Source organism: Uncinocarpus reesii, genomic scaffold (assembly GCF_000003515.1).
Source record: "Uncinocarpus reesii 1704 scaffold_2 genomic scaffold, whole genome shotgun sequence".
NCBI lineage: Eukaryota > Fungi > Ascomycota > Eurotiomycetes > Onygenales > Onygenaceae > Uncinocarpus > Uncinocarpus reesii.
The window spans coordinates 3,030,227-3,044,822 of record NW_003052499.1 but is presented as its reverse complement, the minus strand read 5'-3'; the positions used below and the strand labels follow the sequence as shown (position 1 = coordinate 3,044,822).

The following is a 14,596-nucleotide window of genomic DNA, read 5'->3' as shown; positions in this document are numbered from 1 at the left end:
GCCAGGTCAGACTGTACGGAGTATGTATATGGCTTTGAGACACAGTAGGGTAGTTAATGCCAATGGTTCTCCAAGGATATGCTTCACTGAAGATTTTCGTTCATTTAAATAAAAATTTTCAATGAAGGATGTAACGGGGTTTCCAGCAACATCGCACTTGAAGTTAATGGAGGTCAAGTTCTGAACATATTGTTCTAGTCACATCCCAACCCTCACATCCTAACAAGAGGATTTGGCATGATGATGGCAGCTGATAGGCGGGACTGTAACGCAAGGAGCCGCGGACGCGCGCCGATATAGTTATATCCGTCGAGTTATTCCATGGTTCTTATTTCTTTCACATTATCTCCTCACTGCTTGTCAATACTGTCCTTTCCACGATGGCCCTGCAAGCTGGAAGAGTTCTCCATGGGCGTCTGTATGACTTCCAGTTGGAAAAGCCACTGACAAAATGTTCCACTCTCTTCAAAGCCAGTGTTTTGCCGCAGTCAAAGGCGTCTGGGCTGGAATGGTATGTCCCATTTCTGACTCGAATGGCACCTTTTTTTTCCAATTGCCAACTGTGGCTCCAGGGCTGTCATAAAAACAGCGTTTACGCAGCACCAGCTGGCAGCCCTACAGCACGAATACCGGAATCACTGTTTACCACATATCCGTGACTTTCAAATATATCCGCGCTCTCGTTGATACCATTGGCGACTTTGGCTCTATCGGTACAATCAACGTTTCTCCTTTTGAAAATTCACTGGTAGAGACATCTGGAGACCCGTGGTGTTTGGCTCTAGAGTGGATGGATCATACCCTCGCGGCCTTTGATCCCAAATATTTTCAAGAGCGTCCCAAGCTCCTTCAAACAGCTTCATGGAGTGTCTTGAAGGCTCTTTCGATTTTAAAGGAGCATAACCTGGTCCATTCTGATAAGTGATATAGACCACTATCAATATCCTGTGAAATCTCTACATCACTTACTAGCTGCTCAGACGTTAAACGTGAGAATATCCTTGTGTCGAATATTGACTCGTCTGAGCCCACCGTTAAACTGGCTGATCTTGGAACAAGTAAGTATTCGAACTGCAATTGTGAAAGATGGCAGACACTTATTTCACATCGCCTTCAAAGTGTAGCATGCCGCGCTCCCGAAGTATGGCAGGCCAAAGGCTGTTTTCATGTCTCTGATGTATGGTCTCTAGGTGTAACGGTTGGTTTCCGTCTAGTTCTAACTAATAACCACCAGATTACTGACTCATTATCTTAGTTGACCGATTGCCTTTTCCCGACCCCTATTTTTGGTACCAGGGATAATCATACGAGAGAAGATAGCGAGGTGTGGTGCGTTGCAAAACTCATGCGTCTATTTAATGGGCTTCCTCCTCCAGTCGATTAACTTCTCGAATCAGAATTCGAACTGGCTGCTAAATTTGCTGATCCAAAGACAGGCTACATGAAGGTGGGTAGCCTGAGTGAAGAACTCCAGCAGCTGAATATTTCACCTGTGACCTACAGCTTTATAATGTCACTGCTTGTTGTGGATGAGAAGAAGAGACCTACAGCTGATGAAGCATTGAACAACCAGTTCTTTTGGACTGTCTTGTGATTACATACTTTTGTCAGGCTGTATCCTTCATAGGCGGGCTGCACTTCTAGGAGAAATGTCTGCTTGAGTTGCTTTCTCTGCGCATCAAGTCAAATCGCGTCACACTCAAAGCTACATCCCATTTTCCATCCTCAAAGTCCTCAGACGGTCCTGAAGTGCCGAGACTATCATCAAGAGCGAAGGCTCTCTTAAGTCATGATTTGCTTTGCTTATATGATCATAGATCTACTACTCTTTTGAACTTGTAGGGTTTCCTCTTACCTTATATTCCCCCCCGAATATGAATTTTGGTCACCACAATTGGTGCCTTAGCTCAGATCGCAAGATCTGTGCTACTGCCTCGAAATCCCAGTTCACATAGTTCAAAGAAGATCTCCCACCGCCTCGAAATCTTTGTTGCAAGTTAGTGATGGGATACGGGAAGCAGTACAGGTGCATTCATAACTTGTTTCTATAACCATGCTAAAACGATACATCAATATGAAATCCATCGTAATAAGAAAGTCTTCCCATCTCTCCAAGTCTGAATGGTGGGGCCATCTTACTTAAATGCATGACCACTTGCAATAACGGATTCCGCAGCAAATAGTAACCCGATAATCTGGCGATCTGATGGGCTTGCCGTACTTCAATTTGGCGCGGTGTTGTAAGCGGGGATCTATTAAAGACCTTACACTTTCTTCCCTCTCGAGGGAAGTCCCTGTGACGGGTCTGGCGGACAGAGAATCCATTTCACAACTTTTTGAACTGTGGCCTTGTTATAACAAGACATGCTGAGATCGTATACAGCTCTCAATGTAAACTTCAAAGTGACATATGGGTCGGATGGATTGCATGTTGCCTGGACAACACGCACCTTCCCCAGAGTAAACGTCACAATTGTGGCCAAGGGAGACGTCAGCACTTATTGGACAGTGTAAAGGAATGGAAAAAAGGGGAAGGAGAACGAACGCAAAGATATTGACAAGAGACATACAGTCAAAGGTCCACCCGGGTATCTCAGCACGGGTTTCATGTATCTATGTTTATAGTAATCCCACTCCACATCATTCATTTGGCGGTAAAAGATAGCTGCAATCACTTCGAAGCAGATAATCCTGGCCATCCTTGGTCTTCGAGTCTAACGGGGTGTGATCCTGCATCATCATTCCCCAGTGATCCCGACGGTGCTGAAGAAGTTGATACGCAAGAACACGGCAGCGACAATCAACTACAGAGATCATGCCTTCGTTGAGGGGCAGAAATAGAGGACCTCCAAACCTAAGAAATGTTAAGCGACGAAACATGAAGGAGAGCTGAGAGGGGAAATGAAAAGAAAGAAAAAGAAAAAAAAAAGAGCATCTTTTTCTCTTACTGTCTTTCTCCACAGGATATTCCAGCTTCTTTTGCCAGGTTACGGATGGTTGCACCCATCCAACCGGTCCAGCTACTGTCAATGGGAGGACCCCAGAGAGTGTTGGGACAGTCGATCTTTGTACAGGACTTAATGGCCTTTTCGAGGGCGGAGGGCATTGGAAATTCAGCCTCTTCTCGCGTGGTTTCCTGACAGACAACTTTCAGGTCTGATGTCCTTTGTAGCCAGTCGAAGTAGAACAAGTCTTGCGGGTAGGACCAGAACTGATCAAACATATCAGGCATTAGATTGCTAAAAAGCGGGCCCGAAAAGGGCTCATACTTGATCTGCCCCATAGTGATACAGGCTGCTACTGTTGCTGCTGCGGTTTGTTGTTGTGTTTATTCTCGACTGGCGATATTGGCGGAAGTGGTCCAAGCTTCCACCCTTTTTCCCGCCCTTCTTGGCAATCCCACCGGCCTTTCAGTTCCGCTCCCTGGCATGTGGAGAAACACCAACGCTGAAGATGAGAATAACATCGTGAACTGAATACAAACCAACCCTTCTCCCCCGCCAACACAGCGAACTACTCATCCTGAATGCGGATCATCGTGCAGCTTGGCAACGGGAACCTCTAGCTACGAGCTCACCTTCTACCTCCGTTCCTCCAATTTCCCTTCCGCAACATGTCGTCCCATTACAACACTGAACCACCTCCCACCGCCTCTGCCACCATCCACACCACCGCCGGGTCGATTCAAATCTCCCTCTTCGCCAAGCAGACTCCCCTCGCCTGCAAGAATTTCCTCCAGCACTGTCTAGACGGATACTACACGAACACCACATTCCACCGCGTCGTACCCAATTTCGTCGTACAAGCTGGCGACCCCACCGGCTCAGGCTCCGGAGGCTCCTCGATATATGAAGACGCCGAGTTCGAGCGCGACCCGCGCGATCCCAGTCAGAAGATTGTGTTTGGCGATGAGCTTCACAGTCGACTGAAGTTCAATAGGCGGGGGCTGGTGGGGATGGCTAAGGGTGAGGATGGGAGGTATGGAAGTCAGTTCTTTGTGACGCTGGCGCCGGCGGATAGGGAGTTGACGGGGACATGTACGATGTTTGGGAGGGTGGAGGGTGACGGTATATATACGATTCTGAAAATTGCGGAGGCAGAACTGGTGGAGGGGACGGAAAGACCCATATACGCGGTTAAAATTACCGGATGCGAAGTTGATGGATTAGGTCCGTTCGAGGGCCAGCTGCGGAAAAGGGAGAAGATTGCGGTTGCGGGTACCAAGAACGAGGATAAGAAGCTGGCCACCAAGAAAAAGAAAAAGCAAACGAAGACTGGGAAGACGTTACTGAGTTTTGGTGCAGGGGAAGAAGATGAGGGAGACTTGCCTGCTATCAAGCCCGGGAAGCCAAAATTCAATACAAGCCTCATAGCAGCGGAGGAAAAGAGACGGGAGCCTTTCGCCAAAGGAAAAGCGCAAATCGATGCCCTCTATCGCGGAGTCAGTTGAACGGAATTCAAACTCGAAACCCTCCCGCAAGCGATCCCAATCGCCTCTTCCTCGACCATCACTTTCTCCGCGAGTCAGCCGTAGACTCTCACGAGATCCTAACACCCAGCTCCCTCTTCCCGATCCCGAAAGCCCTCGTTCTCCTTCACCGTCTTCATCCCCTGATCAATCCGCACCCCGGTCAAAAGCATCTCAACTCAACGCACAAATCGAATCTCTCAAGGCGTCTATGCGCCGAACCACCAAATCCACACCAAACGAACCCTCAAAATCAAAATCAGCACTGGAGTCACTCATCCCCGCAAATTCCATACGCGGACGAAAACGTCCCGCTCCCGGTTCCACCAACGGCATCGACTTAAACGGCAGACTACAGGACGAAGAAGCCACATTAAAACGCCTCAACGATTTCAAAGCACGGTTGGAACAAGCCGATGCGGAAGCTGCGAAGAAGCCGCGAACGAGCAAATCAAAAGACACTGCAACCCATCATCCGGATGCGTCGAACAAACCCAACTCATCCGACGAACCGGAGGACGAAGAAGCCCAGGTGTGCGACCTCCACTTCATCGTAAACTGCCAATCGTGCCGCGCCTGGGATCTTCAGGATTCTGAAACCGGCGCCGGCGATAATGCCGCTCGAGAAGATGATAATGCGACGGACTGGATGACGCATGCGCTCCGGTTCGCAAAGGATACGCTGGGCAAGGACCATACGTGGAAAGAGTCCAATCGCGACGCGGATGGATTGGTGGTGATTGATCCAAGGCAGAAAGAAAAGCAGATTAGGAGCGGGAGGAAGCAGGAGTCTGGACGGGATCGGGAGCGGACCAGGGAGTCGGAAAGGGAGAGGAAGATGGAGTGGGCGAGACAGCAGGGATATTCGCATTAAGACCGTGCTACTGCGATGATTCTGTAAATGGCGGATTTTAGCATGGGCTTCTTGTATCATTTTAGCAATTTTCGTCCAAGGCATATATCTATAATGTATGCAATTCGTTGGTTTCCATACCCAAAATGACACTTCGTTTAGAGGAGGGAAGAGATTTGACTAATAATAACGTCTGGCATTCGGTATCTGACTCAAGACGTACATGACAAACAGCAAAACACTCGGCCCGCCCAAAAGAAATTCGCAAGACCCAGAACAAACACCGCCAATCTGATTTCGGGTGGGGAAAAGAACCCTTTCCTATGCTTGAAGTGACCTAGTCCGTAGACAGTGAGAAAGGAACCTCAGACGAAATCGTGAGACAAAAGTTTTGAAAAAGCGAGACACGAGATATATTAAAAAAGCCAAATATGTAATTGCCCAAAGACACTGAACGAGGATTTCCCAATCAATCAACCAAGCAGCCAGCGTTATTCAAATTCAGCGCGGTGTTTCAGATAACGGCGAAGAGATGCAGGCAGCTGTAGCCAAGAGACCGGGTACTTCGGGTGGTTTTTTTTCCCTAAAAAAAAGTTGAAACTGAAAAGCAGACGAGCTCGATCGAGTAGCAAAAGGACTCCGACAGGCAACGTTCGGGGAAGTATGTACTAGCAACAGGCCAACGCAAAGATTACTGGCAAATCTCAAATGTGTCGCCTCCAAACGGTAAATCAATGGACTCATGATCAAGACCAGCACCACGGAATAAAGCAGGTAGCGGTGTAAGTCGACGTGGGTGGTTTTTTTTCCTTTTCATTTCTCTCAGTATTGCCGTCAATAGAACGTCGAAAGGACGGGGCAGTTGCACTTCCGCATCAAGCCAAATAGAAGCTCGAAAGTGGCAATATCGAACGCTCAGGAAGATTGTGGCAATCAAAAAGAAACTCGAACATTAATAACATAGATACGTATTAGAAAGAGACCCAGAAAAAGGTGTCAAAAAGCAAGAAAGCAAAGCTGTCGAATGGCGGGAAAAAACAGCGAGACGACAAAAACACCATTACCCCAGGCAGGTCCACTGGTGCAAAAGGCAGATCCAGACAGACTATGCAAATAGAAGGTATTACACAAACATAATAGCATCCATTCCCAACGGCCCCAATGGTAGCCGGGGTCAGGAGAACTTCAAGTCTCAAAACCACAATTAGGTGTAAAGCACAATAGTTGACTTGCCATTTTCGGATTTTTTTCCTTCGTCGTTGCGTGCGAATAAAACAAAATCTCATGTTCCTTGCGCCTGACGCTCTCAAAAGCTAATGGAACTGGGGGGGAGTCATCGATTAAAAATTCTTTTCACGCTTGAGCGCTCTCATCTGGAAAATTAGGCGTTTAGAGAAACCGTTGTTCAAACAAGAGTCGTGGCGTTGTTCGCTGGGTGGCCCCAAAGTCGAGTAGCATCTAGTTAAATCATTCGATATTCTCTGTTCAAACTTTTATGTAAAGCCCATTGTTTTTTAGGTAGGGTCATCTCGTCATCCATCATCGAATCATAAAGGCACCATTCAATAACATGGATGGTGTCTCAAAAGAAGCACTATAATGCAACACGGTGTACATTCCTCACTCGACGTCGTCTCCTTCCATTATTTCAGTTTGCAGCATTATTTATTCAACAACAATTTCGGGTCTTCCCTGCTGGAGTTCATCACTGCTGCGAGATTGGTGTCCAGGTCTGCGAAATCCGGATCCTCTTTCTGGGATAGGACCACGAGGTTGTCTTAGTGGGAGGCGTTCTTGGCCTTGACTATCAAAAGGACTAAGTCCCATTGAACGGTTGCTTCCAATAGGAGCGGTTACGGAGGGCTGAGTGGTTTCTTGCTGCTCCCAGGAGAACATTGAACGAAGTCGTCTAGGGCTAGAAGCATTTCCGCTGGCAACGGTAGTACCAAGAGTAAGTCCACCAAGACTATTGACTAACAAGTTATCGTCAGGACGCTGTAAACCGATAGAAGAGCCAGGAGCGGGGGTCAAAGTGGGTGTATTCGAATTTCCGCTAGCAACGCCATCATAAGCGTGTAGACGAGTGCCGTTAGCATGCAGAATGGCCGGGTAGCTAGCAGAAGATGGCGCTGGCGATGGCGTATACGAACGAAGATCTGCAAAAGACTTCGCAGCACGAAGATTCTGGGCATTCCCGAAGGCATTGGGGGATGAGTCAACCACACCAAGATATCCGGAATTGTGGCCACGAAGGGTACCAAAGGGATTTGGAGCATCGCCTCTTGCCTCGCTAAAATCAATTGTGGCAGCGCGGTTAAGACCTCGACGGGCTGAATCTGCAGAGTGAATGGTAGTTGGCATCGCCGGGATTGGTGGGCTCACGTCCGTACTAGAAGCACGATAGACATGCACTTGGCGTTGCTCGCCGGTTCCACGAGATGCGTGGCCAAGTCCCATGTTGTGAGCCAAAGTATGGACGGTACGACGTTGAAGCGGCGTCAAAGAAGAGGCAAAAATCAGCGATTCTCTAGTCGCATCTTGCTTAAATAGAAGTAGCTGGGAATAGAACTGCAACGTTTGGGCGTCGTTCATATCTAGCTCTACTACAAATGGTTAGTCTTCCTTGAACGACGAGACAAATAGGGAAACAGATAACTTACCAAGAGCATTTTGGCGCTGAGACACTGGCGACGGTGAAGCCGCTGGCAAGTGAGAAGCCAGAGACGACATTGAATTCTGGTTTTGAAGCTGTGAAGTGGCCATCGGGCGATGTTGCTCCTCAAGTTGTCCTCGGCGCTCACGTTTCTCGCGTTCGATCCTCTCGCGCTCTTGCGCCGGGAGCATTTTCTTATACTCAACTCTCAATTTTCTCCCATTCAGATCGAAATGGTTGAGAACGTCAATGACGGTGGCAGTTTCTTCGGCAGAAGTGAAATTTGCAAAAGCCAAGCCACGGAACACCCCGTTATCGAAATGATAATTGAAGGCATACGGTAAAGGCAAACTCATCTCAGTCATAAGCTGAATGAGCTGCTCCTTTTTGACCGCAAATGGGATATTCTTGATGACAATAGCAGTTGGAATAAGTTCATCATCTCCATCGTGGTTATGGTTATGATTGTGGCCATGGTTGTGGTTGATGTTTTCAGGACGTAAAGGATTTGGTGGAAGAGGCCCGGGAGCAAGCGGGAAAACGTTTTGAAGGGACTGGTCAAGCCAAGTCTAGATCTTTGGGTCAGAGAGGTGCCTTTGAACGGGGAATTTCTGAGCAAGAGTTCTTACCGTTGGAATGCCGGATCTTCCCCGTACATTCGCTCTTCCTCTCAGAGACGCACTGAGAGGATTAGACCCGATACTCCCCAAGGTATGTGCACCACTCAGTCCATTCGGATTCCAGGATTGGGCGCTAGTGACGTCGTAAGGAAAATGGCTGGACTGAACGGTTTGGGGCATCCTATCTAGTGTAGCGGAATCGTAGCGCGATAGAGAATCGTCGAACATGGAGGCGGGCATAGAGCCATACGCGTCGAACTGCCTGGAAGGCTGGCGATGTAATTGTTGTGTCTGGTGCTGAGTATGGCGATGAGAACCAGGAGACCGAGAGACAGAGTTATGATACATGTCTTGATTCGGGGGGTGATAATTGCTCATGGCGAGGTAGAGCTTGAAGGTCGATTGGTGTTCTGGTGTGGTTGACGAAAAGGTTAGACGAAAACAAGAGGTCAACAGAGACGTCTGACGACTGAGTACGTCAGCGTGCACAACACAACAGTCCCAAAAGAAGCTTGTATCAGAGTGTTGATGGTTGAGAAACACGCAATGGAATCACAACAGTCACGTGTGGAATGTTCGCCCAGTGTTCGTTCAGCGTTCGAGACCAGGACAGTCAGGTTCCAGAAGGAATAGGGTATCTGAAGCTTCAGGAACTAGGATTAGACGGTGTCGGAGTTGTATTCATCAATCGTCAAGTCGTCAACACATGGATGAGACGCAGGACCGGGTGTGCTGCATAGGGAGGACCTGTAGAAGATCGCAGCTGGCTGCTTGCTTATTGTTCGCAAACGCGTCGAAGGACTAGGCAACAGGACGACGAAAGATAAGACTGCAAACTCGAGGCGCTTCAACGGGGTGGACTTGAGCAGGAGGCTGTGGACGACACGAGGACCGCAAAGGCAAGTTTCGTTCGTTTCGCGTCGCTGCGATGGCAGAGAGGAGGTTCGCAAGCAATCAGCACTCTGAACTGTGATTGGGCAAAGGGCTTGAGCAGCTTGCAGCGATGAATGGCTAGCTTGCGAAAAAACGTATGCACGAGGAAAAGCCTTGGGAAACCAGGGAGACGGGAGGCTGAGCACGTTGTTTAGAGGCCCATCTGGGGGAAGAAACGGGCTCAAGGGGAAGCGAGGAGGTAGAGGGTAGGGGGACAAGCCCGCCAGCAAGCGACGGCACAGATATGGCCGGCGGAGCAGCAAGAGAATGAGGCACGGATGAAGCGAGAGCGGCAGAAGGGATCGAAGAGGGTGTTGAGGGTGGGAGAGAGAAGAGGAAGAGAGGGCGATGGAGAGAGTGAAGAGGAGGACAAGAAAAAAATTTGGGGTGAGGATCGGATTTGGCTTTGGATTTTGGTGAGTAAGGAAGACGTCGACTCATCAGACTAACTAGTAAGTAATAAACTGGAGGCAAGCAGTGCCTCTGGGCTCAAGCCTCTCTCTCTCTCTCTCTCTCCTTTTTCTTAGCATCATTGGACTACGTTTGAATTTATTCCATGCACCTGTTCCGTGGGTTCAATCTATCCCAATGCACGGAGGAGCTACTGGGCTGAGCCAGGGATGGATTCAGGCAGACAAGTCGTCCCAAGGTTGAACCCGTTGCTTGCTCCTGGTTTCTGATTACGACGGGTTTCGAGGGCAGTCGGCTAATCCCATTCTCTCCAACAGGTCCAGCTAACTAGCTACGAGAGCCGACAGAAACAACCTCCATCTCCTTGCTTGAAAGTTGAGGCGAAGCGTGTCCGGTGGTCTTCCTGGCCACCCCCAACCACTCTCTATTGTGATGTTTGCCTTTTTCTCCTTGACCAACCCGTCAATTATAGTTACAGAGACACACGCCTCCACAACGGAACGGCTGGGAATCGCCTTCGTCTACCATCAACTCTTAGACGCTGACAGGGTGTGCCATCTCTCCCACGAGGGCGAAAAGGCCCTCGATCATGCTCGAAAATAATCAAAACCACTTGGTTGCGTTGGCCCCTGAATGCGTTATTCTTTTTCCGTCCTTGCCGTAGCTAAAAAGAAATTATTGAATCTCAAGACCTGATTAAAATGACTTAGGGGCTTGTGTGGGCACACCCAGGGGATTCAGAATTGATTCCGAGAAACTTACCCATCATATCAACATCTATCACGCCTAAAAACGGGCAAATCCCAATCATCTCGCGCTTCTCTCTCCTTCGCCTTCGCATCATCACATGAGAAAATTGGGTGCGCAACCAATATCACACCCTCCTTTCCGTATTTTTAGGATTTCGAAACTTGTTTCTTGTGCCGCTTCCACAGTCAAGCGCAGGCGGGAAAACATTCCCAGCTCAAGAGGTGTCAGATTTTCTGGCATGCTCGGAAGCATAAATCTGCCAGGCTCTTTCCCACCTCCTTCTCTTGCTCTGGTGGTATTCGCGGCACGACGGGGCCGACCGAGTTGGGAACAAAGATGGGTTCTTTTAGCTCATCCGCCTTCCCGCGAGTGTAAATCCTCCCCTTCGCACAGATCCTGTCGCCAGTTCAATCATTCCAATCTCATTGGTAGGGGCTCCGAGACAGGCCCTTCTCCCCACTCGCACGGTTTGGCCGAACTCAAAAGGCTTTTCGGGCTAGACAATTGCGCCAAAAGAGCGAACTCAGACCAAGGGAACAGAAGCTGGATCCCATCAGCTAATGGGCTGTACCGAATCTGTGGACCACGGGAAGATCTGGTTCGAACGAAACCCAACGTCAAGGGCTCAACAACCAGAGAGCGGAAAATAGGGGGTTTGCTGGCGAGTTTGTGATGTTCTGTGGATTGCCACCCTTCAGCCCAATCTCTCCTTGTCTTACTCGGGACAAGCAAATCATCCATCATCCCGTCGTTGCCTCTCGTTGTGGGCCGTAACCAGATCTCATCAACCTGACCAGCGGATCGTGTTTTCGCTGAGGACACAGTGAGCTTGACCTGGTGGCTAAACCGACAGCTGGCTTGGCATCACCCAGGCACAAGAGTCACAGTCAAGTCTCTCAACACATGAAGAGGAATCCTCTACGGAGTACATTGAACGAGCCGATCTCGGCATAGAGCAAAAGACGGCTTTCTGTGCACTGTATGGAGTACATATATCAAACTCAAGGTACCCATCCACTGTGCTGATGATCTCATCTAACCACCGTTCCAATCCTCCCATGCTTCCGCTGTGATGCATACTTCACACGGATGATTTCGGCAATGGAAAAGCCTGTGGCTATATAAACTCTTGGTGAACGTGCAACTATGGTGCAAATATGCCGACCTGTACTCGGTACCCTCAACAGCGTTCTTCAGTAACTAGCGGTCATGTATCGATGCGAGCTCCCAGCCACCAACTGCGAGTCCCAAAAATGCGCCATCAAAACACTTGCCTCGTTGACATTTTCTTACTTGGCTGATCAGGAGCCGAGAATACATGATTGTATAGGCTATCTAATTGCTTGTCTGGGTCCTCCCCAAGGTTTCGGGGCCACTCTACTCTGTCATATGTTGGTTGGAGGGATTCGGGGGTTTACCAGATATTACACATGTTAGATCACCCAAGGACCAGCAATAGAACGGCCGTTGTCGAGCATCTACGTTGCAATATCAGCACTTCCATGGCCATCAGGTCGATGACGACACTTGCCGCCTTCGGTCCACGGCCCGCTGCGGGGGAAACTCCCTTTGAAATGAGTCAGTGACTCCGCGACGAGTGAATCTTTCCGTAGTGATTTTATATGAGAACAATCTCGCCCAACACTATATAAACCCCTCTAAGGCTATAAGTGAGCTTTCAACAACCGCGCGCTCGCTGCACACGTCGATCTACGAATTTCCGGCTTTCCAAACCATGGCGGCAACCAAATGGGACAGGCTTGCGCTTCGAGCCGCAAGCGCCGAAACTGCGTCTTCGATTCCTGTTTTTCTTTACGGCACTGCCTGGAAAAAGGGACGAACCGCAGACTTGGTCTACCAGGCTCTTTGCAGCGGGTTTACTGCTGTCGACACTGCGGCGCAGCCAAAACACTACAGAGAAGACCTTGTGGGAGAGGGAGTAAGAAGGGCAATTTCAGAGGGGAAAGTGAAGCGGGAAGACCTTTATGTTGGTTCAACTATTTTCCTTGCGTTGGAGCTCCTTGTTGTCCGGGTACATCGACATGCGGGCTGACATTGGTTGATAAAATTGAATATAGATTCAAACAAAGTACACTGCCGTTAGCGGCCAGAATCCAGATGATATGCCATACGACCCTAAATCTTCAATTGCAGAGCAAGTGCACGCTTCGATTAAATCATCTCTCAGGAACCTCCGGCCCTCCGATGACCCAGACTCCGAAAGCAAAGCCTACCTTGACGCTCTCGTCCTACACTCCCCGCTTCCCAGCATCGGACAGACATTAGAAGCCTGGGCCGCGTTGGAAGAGTACGTACCCGATAAGATCCGACATCTGGGCATCTCCAACTGCCCAGCCTCCGTCCTCTCCGTTCTCCACGAAGCCGCCAAGGTGAAACCCGCCGTCGTACAAAATCGGTTCTTTCGTAAGGGCAACTACGACAGGGAGGTGCGACGATTCTGCAACGCAAACTCCATCGTATACCAGTCCTTTTGGACGCTAACTGCTAACCCGGACGTGGTTTTCTCGGCGCCTGTGGGATTGTTGGCGAATCAGCTTGGGATTAGCCCGCAAGCTGCGATGTATTGTCTTGTGTTGAGCCTTGGGAACATTGTGATTTTAAACGGGACGACGAAGGAAGAGAGAATGGTTGACGATCTTCAGGCTCCAAAACAGGTTGAAGAGTTTGCAATGAAACGCCCAGATGCATGGGAAAGGGTGCGGACGGCATTCAAGGACTTTATTGGCGAGTCGAATATGTGAGGAAATCTAGCCACTGGTCCGGCTCAGAGGTAATAAATACTGCTTGAAATGGAACAGACACAATCAAATCAGGAGGGTTCCACAGATAAAGCTTTGGTCATTCTGTGAGCCTGGCTCTGCAGAAAGGAGCTTGCTTTCTGTCAGCGTATGAGGTTGGCATTTTTTCAATAGCTGCAAAAGAATACAGTAAACGTCCATCCCATTCTCACCTTTCATCATGGCAATCATCACAGTGCTGCTCACCAGTCAATCCGGGATGAGAAAGTAGGGACAGTGAAAGGACCAAACCACCCAGGCGCACAATGATAAGCAGCCCATACACCCCCCCAATTACTTCTCTTTATGCCCGCACATTTATAAACCAGCTGCTGTTTCGTCCGATCAGCTCAATTTCGTCTGAAGTCGCTTGCCGAACCGGGACTGATGAAGTAAGCAGCCATCGGCAAGCCTAGTGCGCTGAGTCACGGTGCGAGCCAATCACATCCCGGCAACGTCATTGCTTGCCAAGAGGTCGGCGCTTTTGCTGTTCATCCAAGCATCACAGATCGTGGAATTCAGGAAGAAGAAAAAGGGCGCCTGGGATCGGGAGGCAAGATGTGCTTTCATTGAGAAACTGCCCTGAACTCCTATCCATTGTGCATCGCAACTCACATCATCCAGAGAGAGACCAGTGGGCCGGCGAATCTGGGCCGCATTTCCTCGAACCCGTTATCCTGTCCACGTTCTAATTCTACGCCCGCAGCAGCCCCTCCAGCTGTGAGCTGCAAGCCCGAGTTGATTGGACAAGGAACGCGCTTGGTTGCAGTGCTCTGTGAGTCCTTGCTCTCATGTCTTTTTGTGCCGGGTTTGGCTGATCGTGTCTGCCTTCTCTTAGCTCCGCAAACACTGCCCTCTCCCGTCAGGAAGCGGCTCATTCCTTTTCATCGACATCCCCAGTCATTGGCCTCGCTGCAAGCATCCTTGCTAATTCCTCGCTCGCCTCTCCCGCCCTGTTCCTCGAAGCACCATATCCGCAAGCGTAGGACGGCCCTTCCGTACGAATCACGACGTTACGAATCCTGCGCATCTGATACCCGCGTCTTTGTCAATCACCCCCCGAAAAAGCATTGCATTATCTTTCCGTCATCCTTCTTCGACCCGCTCTCT

The 14,596-nt window shown here is 49.4% G+C and overlaps 4 protein-coding genes across 4 annotated transcripts; 3 read left to right on the top strand and 1 right to left on the bottom strand.

The window, feature by feature from the left end:
• Positions 1-380: 380 nt before the first annotated feature.
• Positions 381-1,955, top strand: UREG_04008 (uncharacterized protein; the record flags this gene model as incomplete). Its single annotated transcript, XM_002544445.1, has 5 exons — positions 381-511; positions 601-921; positions 973-1,058; positions 1,398-1,447; positions 1,818-1,955. The coding sequence occupies 5 exons, from the start codon at positions 381-383 to the stop codon at positions 1,953-1,955; spliced, it is 726 nt and encodes a 241-aa protein (XP_002544491.1).
• Positions 1,956-3,613: 1,658 nt separating this feature from the next.
• Positions 3,614-5,342, top strand: UREG_04007 (uncharacterized protein; the record flags this gene model as incomplete). The annotated part of the gene is made up of 3 exons (XM_002544444.1): positions 3,614-4,037; positions 4,170-4,441; positions 4,560-5,342. 3 exons carry the CDS (start codon positions 3,614-3,616, stop codon positions 5,340-5,342), a joined length of 1,479 nt encoding a protein of 492 aa, XP_002544490.1.
• A 1,644-nt stretch (positions 5,343-6,986) lies between these two features.
• Positions 6,987-8,972, bottom strand: UREG_04006 (uncharacterized protein; the record flags this gene model as incomplete). The annotated part of the gene is made up of 3 exons (XM_002544443.1): positions 6,987-7,915; positions 7,982-8,543; positions 8,604-8,972. The coding sequence occupies 3 exons, from the start codon at positions 8,970-8,972 to the stop codon at positions 6,987-6,989; spliced, it is 1,860 nt and encodes a 619-aa protein (XP_002544489.1).
• Positions 8,973-12,423: 3,451 nt separating this feature from the next.
• Positions 12,424-13,450, top strand: UREG_04005 (uncharacterized protein; the record flags this gene model as incomplete). Its single annotated transcript, XM_002544442.1, has 2 exons — positions 12,424-12,627; positions 12,767-13,450. The coding sequence occupies 2 exons, from the start codon at positions 12,424-12,426 to the stop codon at positions 13,448-13,450; spliced, it is 888 nt and encodes a 295-aa protein (XP_002544488.1).
• Between the last annotated feature and the right edge of the window lie 1,146 nt (positions 13,451-14,596).